The sequence below is a fragment of the Chelon labrosus genome (genome assembly GCF_963514085.1).
Source record: "Chelon labrosus genome assembly, chromosome: 22".
In the NCBI taxonomy this organism is placed as follows: Eukaryota; Metazoa; Chordata; class Actinopteri; order Mugiliformes; family Mugilidae; genus Chelon; species Chelon labrosus.
Window position 1 is genome coordinate 4,973,470 of NC_140355.1, and position 9,262 is coordinate 4,982,731.

Here is a 9,262-nt window from a genome sequence, read left to right on the forward strand (position 1 = left end):
AGATTATAGATAAATTAAATTTGTTGACTTATACTTTTAACATGCGGTTCTGATAATAAAGAGGAGAGTGATCGCTAAACGTTTTAGCCTAGCTTAGCATACAGACAACTAGAACCACAGGGAAACTTGTGCCTTGATTCGCTGTTAAAATTGCGAAAATAGGAACATAGCAAAGTAACAGAAGATATCAAAAATGTTGTTAGCTGTTTGGTTTAAATATAAAATGGACACAATTACAAGTATTTTTGAATATATTAAGTAATAGCTTGTTAGCAACGCCCTACAATATGTATGTGTAAAATACATTTTGAAGTTGTTGGAAAGTCAGTTATCAGTTTTCAAAGTTTAGCTTGGCTAACTGTCTTGAAACGTTTATGGCTGTTTATTACCGTTATAATTCAAAATAATTCGGTTGTGTCCTTTCCTGTAACTTTAGGCAACTTTTTACTGTAAAACATCTCATTTTAAGCTACCTATGTAGCACCAAGTTAGCAATTAGCTGGTGAACTGAAGCATTTAGCAGCAGGTACTAATTGAGATTGAAAGACTACAAGGGGTAAATATGGGAATTAAATCTGGCTTAGTTAGGAAAAGGATTTCAATACTCTCGCCTGACACGCCTAATACATAAAATAAATCTACTTATGCATATAGAAAGACAAAAAAAAAAGCCTCTGCACAAAACAGGATGGTTCTACAACCAATCAGAACAATTTAGCTGTAAACAAAATCAGCTCCAAGGTGCTCAGATGACGTGTATGACTATGTTGCTGTTAATATTCTGTCCATTAACACATAAAGCCCACCCAAACGATTTGATTGGCCCGGTAGGTCTTTGCCGAAGTAGTAGTAGGGAAGTTCAGGGTGGCTTCCAGGCTACATATCAAATATCTTCATCCACGTACATCATGATTTCACACTTCAGCGCACTCAATGTCTTTAAGGTCATCAAGTTCATATGCTTTTATCAAACCATATATAACAGAAGCCACACTAATCAGGAGTTCAGTTTAGTGGTTGACTGGAACACAGATACTATAAAAACTAAGATAAGCAATGTCATAGGGGTGTTATCCTCCTTTCTGCTGTGCAACAAATGGAACACATACCACGTAAAAGATTTCAAGAAGCATTTATGAAATATAGACCGCGACAAAGCAAGTACAGCTCACTTTCCAACATACAGTGCGCTGTTAATATAGCATTTCTAATCATTTGTTTGATTGGTCTCTCTTTGTCCACTTTTCGACTATCCGCTGATGCCACGAGTCATTTTTATGAAGAAATGTAGAAAATTCTGAAGGAAGCAAAAACTTTTACGTGGCACTGTATGTGATCTCCAGGTCAAAATGTATGAGGCTGTGTGACTTTAAAACAAGTCAGTGAGACCTTCCGCAAAACTGACAATATGTTCAAAGATGAGATTTCAAATAACTTAAATTCCAAATTACACAATAAGCTAAATTATTTAAGTATTTCTTTATACTCAGATAAAACCCAATACCTTTTGTAATGACTGTGATTCAGTCTTGGTCTGTTATTATTAGCATGGTTTCTAAGAGCTCTTCATCAGACTATGATTTTTAATGATGTCTTGTGCCTGCTTGCGGGGTTACAGAACAGAATGTCAGTCCAGGGAAAAAAAAAAGGTTTCCAGCAGAGGATGGTCTCATTTCATTTCAGTATCCTTCATTGTCCCAGGTCACCTCGTAGTCTGGGTACTGAGCCTTCAGTTTCTCAGTCGTCACTGCGTGGTTTGCTCTTCCAAACCCCTGTAGTAAAAGATGAAACATCACTGTTAGAGGATTTGATGTAGCTACGCCATACGAATAAGTATTTATCATTCATTCTATTTAACCTCAGATGTTATTCAGCAGGATCCTCTTACCATGGAGTATCCATAGACGTGGATCTTCTTAGCCTGGGCATCATGTCTGATCCTCCCTCCTCCTATACACTCACAGTCCAGATGGCCGTCCTTTTCCAGTTGCTCGGAAACTTTATCATAGATATCAGCTACAAAGACAGATATATAACGTGTTAATTACGTAATAACATCGTGGATTTGTGGTAGTTATGCTACGATCCATTTTGGGAGATCAATATCAGGACCGAACAAGGCATTTTTAGAACGATCGGATTGAGCAAGCCGGATCTTTTTGTTATTGTTTTATGTTGGTGATAACGCAGAATCAAACATTATAAACTCAACACGTCTACTGTGTGTAAGAGATTCCTGTTGTAAAGTTTTATAATGCTGGTCTAAGCAAAATTGTGCTTTAGTATTTATTGTGTTAGTGTGAATGTTCAAGTTATGCAACAGCCTGCTTTATAAAGATATTTAAGTCTGTTGGTTATTTATTTTGGTTTTTGGTATTAGGTTTTTGTGATAAGAACTAATATACTTTTAGCTTCTTCACTAGAATTTATTTATCTACTTTGTACTTTCATCATGTACTGCAGTGGCCCTCACACAGTAGGTGCAGCTGAATGCATTATGCACAGAGCTGGGACACCATTACAACACTGACCCTTGAAATTTGATCACATCAGTTGCAACCCACAGGGCAAAATATGAATACTATGGACAAAATAGCTGAGGCTACATTTCTTTTCTTGGAGTTTCAACAAAACGTCAGTCACACTGTCGTCTGTCGTTAATCGAAGTGCAACCAAATGTTGTAGGACAATCTGGTATATTTAGCATCTGACAAACTAATTATTCAGATATACTAATGATTTTTCAGTCAAGTTGACCAGTACAGTAAACTAAGTATTTTTACACAGCTTACGTTTACTCATAGTCACAAATGGTTGCTTGTGTGAAAATGTACATGCATGATTCCTACAGGTCTGGATAATTTAGAAATGCAGAAATGTCAATACTCTGGCAGCACTTGTAGTAAATACAACAACTTTATCAGACCAATGTGTTTCGGCTTGTGGCCTTCATCGGACTGACTTCTTGTTGAACATCATTAGTTAAATAGCTTTCATTTGGCTTGAATGAATCCAATTCACAGCACAAAAACAACACAGTATCCAGGAGAGGGCAGCAGAGACTTCTGATGCATTTGTTTTAGTTTATACTGTATATCTCTCTACAATATCAGACAAATTTTTGGACACAACCTTCTCATTGAACATTTTTCTTTATTTCCTACATTGTGGATTAATACTGAATAAATCAAATCTACGAAGGAAAGTGTTAAACAAACCAGAATGTGTTTTATATTTTAGGTTCTTCTTCAGCTTCATGATCTAGTCAACTGGAATGGTTTTCCAACAGTCTTCAAGGAGTTCCCAGAGTTGGTGAGCACTTGTTGGCTGATTTGCATTTACTCTGTGGTCCAACTTATCCCAAATCATCTCAACTGGGTTTGGTGATTGCGGACTGGAGGCCAGGTCATTTGTCTCAGGAGCACACCATCACACTCCTTCCTGGTCAAATGGCCCTAACATAATGTGGAGGTGTGGTTGGGGTCATGCTCCCTCTAAGAGGAAAAAACAGATGGGATGGCATGGTGGGTGGAACCAAAATTCTCATTAGACCAAAGTACAGATTTCCACTGGTCTAATGTCCACTCCTTGAGTTTCTTGGACCAGGCAACTCTCTTCTTGCGGCTTCTTCGTATACACTGTAAAATGCAATATTAATGCTGACTTGCATTTAATTGTTCACTTAACTATTTGGCGAAAGTATTTACATCTTAATGGTTTTTTTCAAGTAACACTTAATTGCAGGGTGAAGAAAGCAATTTACTTCATAATTCCAAGGTAAGGTCACTTACAAGAATCAAGTAAAGGAAGCAAGACATTACGACACCAGTTGGAGGCGGCAATGAGCATGTTTGTGCACGAAGCAGAAAAAGAAGAAGAGTGCTAATCATGTAAATAACCTACAGACAGTTCACAACTTGGTTGGTACTGGAGAGACGCTGCATTATTTCGACTAGACAAGGAAATATTTGATTATCTTCCCGGAAATCGCTGTGGTAAGCTATTAAGCAAAATCTTCTCTTGATTTGAGCAGAAAGTTTGGTATGTTTTTCTGTAACCATCTTCCAAACCTCACTTTGGCTGTTGTACTTTTTGATTTGGTGTTTGTTTGTTTCTTAGGTTGTGAGCGCAAAGAGTATGGCTAAAAAAGAAAATTATAATGTGGCTCGTTGGCCCAATCCAAATAAAGGAGATGTTTGAGAACTGAAACTAACGGCCCTGGGCAGAGGCATATCTGATAGACCAGTTTACAACTAGACTTGGCTTCTATGATGTGTAGGCAATAGAAAATGTCTTTACATGTTTTTTTTATTATTATTTACAAAGTACTGACTTTTGTACATATGTCATGTCATGTTTTAGATATTTGAGATGTCCTGCTTGTGATTTTGTCAGTGGTATTTTTTTGTTTTTTTTTTACACTAATGAATCCAAATGTTTTGGAAAAGATGGTTCTGTATGTAACAAAACAGATTTTGTTTCATACACTGTATTGTGTGTTTAATATGGGTCAGTTTATGGAAATGCTCAGGTCAGTTTAAGACAGAATTCTTAATATAATTTCTGCGGTCACATTCATGTCAATATTTGAAATTTAACTGTAAATTTGAGTTTTTTTCTGCCTTTCAAGCAGGAATAAAGAAGTGCTGAACTTTGAACTACTGTATATCATTGTGTTGAAATCTTATGTAACTGTAAATGTGATTTTAAAATAGAGCCTGGTTTTCATTTATTTGAAGTATACAAGCAACACTTACTTATTTGAAGGCAATCGTTTTGCGTTGAAGTTAAGATCAATTACTGTTCAAGTAAATATAACTGAGATTGTAAGTTTCAGGAACTTCAATGCATGTGTTGTGTTTTAATAAACACACAGTATACTTGACTTGTGATGACCATGTTAGGTGAAATAGGAATTCTCAGTAGTGTAAGTGCACTACACTAAGTAAGCATTAGTTTGGCCAACTTCAATGCATGTGTTGTGCTTAATAAACACTCAGTATACTTTACTCATAATTACCTAGTTAGTTGAAAAAGGGATTATCAGCAGTGTCAGTGCACTACACTAAGTAAGCATTTGTTAGGCCAACTTCAATACATGTGTTGTGTTTAATCAACACACATTATACTTTACTTGTAATTGCCTAGTTAGGTAAAACACTGTAAGTGAACTACACTAAGTAAGCATTTGTTTGCACAACTTGCAATTCCTAGTCCAGATTAGTCTGTAATTTCAAGGCAATCGGTTTGCATGTTTTTTTTAAGTAATGTTTACTTATTAGATTTTGCAGTGTACATTCACATTGTAGCGTTTGATAGTTTTCATGGCTGCACTTGAGGATACACTAAAGTTCTTTAAATTTTCCAGATTAAGACCTTCATGTTGTAGATATAATTGATGAAAATACCTGAGGAGTTAATCATAGTTTAATAACATGGTGTGATAATTACTGTTAAAAAATGTATAGTAGTTAAGAGTGTGTTCTGCTTAATGTATCTTACTAACCACAGAATGTTCCAGGCCGTGCAGAAACTGAAGAATGGCAATAACAGATAAAGGAAGGGGATGCAGCAGGTCGAGATGACCCAACGCTAGATTAACCGCACGTCCATATCAGGGAAGATAGTGTGTTCTTTGTTAAGGTTGTTGTGTGCAGGCACTCACTCAAGGAGACGGAGCAAGGATGGAGTCAGATGTTACGGGCGTGAGTGGCAGGTGAAGAGGAGCACAGTCAGATTAGGAGCCAACCAGAAGACGACACACCCAAGTTCGTCTGCATCCTAACTTTTTGTAGTAGTATATTAGAACTGGGTCAGGGAAAGACAGGTAGTCAGACTTCACGAACTGACACGACTTTGTTGTTTGTCAGGGACAGGAAGATTTGGCCCAGAGCTCTGTAGGCTTATTTCTTTGTGTTGCTTTTAATAAATTACTCAAACTGAGAAATAGAAGCGTGCAGCGTCGTCCATTAAACGAACGCGCAGAGAAGAGGAACGAGGACAAAAAGGGATTCTAAACGGTCTTCTCCAACAATGTCTAAAACGATGATGAACTTTCGTTTTTCTTTACGATGAGTGGTTCTTTCTATAACATGGATTAGGACAGCAGTCCAAGAGAGCTATTCACTCAAGAGGACTGAGTACCAACCCTACGTCTGCACAACATAACTGATGGTGATCCCATTCCTGATGACTACCTCATGAAGCTGATTGAGAGAATACCAAGAGTGTGCAAAGCTGACATATGCTCGTTTGTTTAACACTTTTTTTATCCACTGCATGATTCCACATGTGTTCGTCTCTCAGTATCAACATGATATCCCACAAAGACAACAGACTTGATAACATGGAGGGATTTGTGGGCGTGCGCACATATATCTACAGCAATAAATCCCCGACCTTTGCTGTACAAGAGCCAGACACCCAAATTGAAAGAGATACAAAGCAATGTGACATTTTGAACGTGCAGTAGAACGTTGAGGAGAAATTTAAACAAGCTCCAGATCAGCTGGAAGTGTCTGGAAGGGGAATTTAAATTAACTGTGGCAGGAGAGTTGATCATGTACATGAAAGAGTAGGCCAGTGTTGTCTATATACCAAGGGTGAAGGATGATCTAGTTCCTGATCCAGCCTGAGGGTAATGTCCTGTCTGGTCATTCAAACACGTGCCTACTGTGGCTCTAAATTAGAAATCAGAGTGACTGATGTTAAAAAACACAAAACAGCTGATGATGATTATGGCTTGGACAATCAACCACTGGGCACAGACATCTAAAAGGATGGCCACTCAGTGCTGAATGTGATTGAAAAATCGTGTTTGGATGAACTTATTTAGTCCAAACTGGGGGGCTAAAGAAGATGTCTGACTCAACTTCACAACAGATCAACTCCAGATAATACACCAATCAGGCATAACATTAATACACCTTCCTAATATTGTTTATGTCTCCCTTGTGCCTCCAAACCAGTTGTGACTCATCAGAGAATGGACATGGGCCTTCTGAGGGTGTCCTGTGGTGTCTGGCAACAGAATGTTGTTAGTGGGGGCCTTTGGGTCCTATGGGTGGAAGGGAGGGGCCTCTGTGGATCAGGCTTGTTCCAGTGCATCCCACAGATACTTGATCAGTTTGGGATCTAGTGAATGTGGAGGCCAGGTCAACACCTTGTGCTGTTTTTCATGTTTTTTGAGTTGCTCCTAAACCGCTTTTGTGTGTGTGTGATGGCTGCTCCCATCAAGGAGTGTCATTGCTATGGGGTGAGGGTGCCTGGTCTGGTCTAGGTAGGTGCTACATGTCTAAGTAACATCCACATGAATGCCAGGTCCAAACGTTTCCCAGCAGAACCTTGTATTGTCACAAGATGGTCAATGGGGTCTCGTATTGACTGCATTAGTTTTAGCTAGCTGTAAATGTGACGTGTGTTGTGTGAACCCTCTTGGTCCTCCAGACTCACCGTGATACTCAGCCCAGCCGTATCCTCGGACTATATCCACCTCCGAGTCGTCTCCCTCCTCCCGGCTGTGAACTCTGATCAGGACGTACTTGAACACTCCGGACGGGTCGATGTCAGCCTGCGGTATGTTGGCCATGAGAGCCGCAGCCTTCGTCTGTGTGCACATCTCCAAACCTCTCTTCAGCCACACTACCAAACCAACCAACAAAGCAAACGCTCGGATTTTCTCCACAAGCTCCGTGTCTGTCAACGTGGGAACCTCAGCAGGTCGGCAGGTCGTTTAAGTTGTAATACGGGCGAAAATGAAACCGCTTTAAGCCATTACAACTGAAATGTGCAGCTATAGTTTCACGCATGTACCGCCATGATGCCACCAGCGACAACAAAGCCACTTCCGGTACGAATCTTCAAAATAAATTACGATTAAAAAAATTATCATTATTTATAATGCTAACACGATAGCTTTAGAGGGAAGGGGAAGAGGGAAGATAGTGTGTAGAAATTACATAATAATAACAACAATAATACAAATAATAATAATTATAATAATGTATTTTATGTTTAGTGTCTTTACATTTTAACATATTTTATTTACCCCACTTATTAATCTCCCCAGATACTGAAAAGGTGGGACAATTACGTTTGGAAGTCACATTACTGTAAGGAATAGCCCCCGAAAATAAAAATAAATAATTGTATGTATGTTTATTCTGAAGGCCAGGATACCGGAAGTTATCGGAGGAAAGCATTCTGGTGGTTGTAGTCCCAACTGAAAGGCTTCAGAAATATTCATTCATTCATTCATCTTCTGTACCCGCTTATTCCTGTTAAGGGTGGTGGGGTCTGCTGGAGCCTATCCCAGCTGTCATTGGGCGAGAGGCGGGGGTACACCCTGGACAGGTCACCAGTCTATCGCAGGGCTAACACAGAGAGACAGACAACCATTCACACTCACATTCGCACCTACGGCCATTTTAGAATCACCAATTAACCTAATGAGCATGTCTTTGGACGGTGGGAGGAAGCCGGAGTACACGGAGAGAACCCACACAGACACAGGGAGAACATGCAAACTCCACACAGAAAGGCCCAGTCGGCCCATGGATTCGAACCCGGGACCTTCTCGCTGTGAGGCATCAGTGCTAACCACTGTGTCGCCCACTTCAGACATATGTGAAGCATAATTGAACAAACTGAACAAACAAACGAACAAACCAAAAAACGCTATATACAGTAGGTTCCCTGTAAAAAAATATTTATTTAGTTATCAGGGGTATAAAATTATATAAAATTACAACACGAGACAAACTTCCACACCGCATGGGGATGATGGTATGGGAACACAATGTATCTTAGTTATATTTCATATGTTTAACATTAATAAATGAATGCACGCTAAAACCTGTAAAGACAAAAATAAGACCAGGTCAATGGAAGAGTGTAATCCAAGCTACTTCAATGTATCCAGAGACCAGACACAAATATTTATAATTCATTCATTCATCTTCTGTAACCGCTTGTCCTGTGAAGGGTCGCGGGGGGGCTGGAGCCTATCCCAGCTGTCATCAGGCGAGAGGCGGGGTACACCCTGGACAGGTCTCCAGTCCATTGCAGGGCCAACAAAGAGAGACAGACAACCATTCACACTCACATGCACACCTACGGCCAATTTAGAATCACCAGTGAACCTCCACACAGAAAGGCCCCAGTCGGCCTGGATGCGAACCCGGAACCTTCTTGCTGTGAGGCATCAGTGCACCACACCACTGTGCCGCCCAAATATTTATAAAATTCCTTTTTTTAAAAAAAA

General features: G+C 39.5%; 1 protein-coding gene across 1 annotated transcript; it reads right to left on the reverse strand.

Moving 5' to 3' along the window:
- Positions 1-648: 648 nt before the first annotated feature.
- Positions 649-7,728, reverse strand: phpt1 (phosphohistidine phosphatase 1). Its single transcript, XM_084572808.1, has 3 exons — positions 7,453-7,728; positions 1,889-2,016; positions 649-1,772 (listed from the first exon to the last, which is right to left on the reverse strand). The coding sequence occupies exons 1-3, from the start codon at positions 7,616-7,618 to the stop codon at positions 1,680-1,682; spliced, it is 387 nt and encodes a 128-aa protein (XP_084428934.1). The 5' UTR covers positions 7,619-7,728; the 3' UTR covers positions 649-1,679.
- Between the last annotated feature and the right edge of the window lie 1,534 nt (positions 7,729-9,262).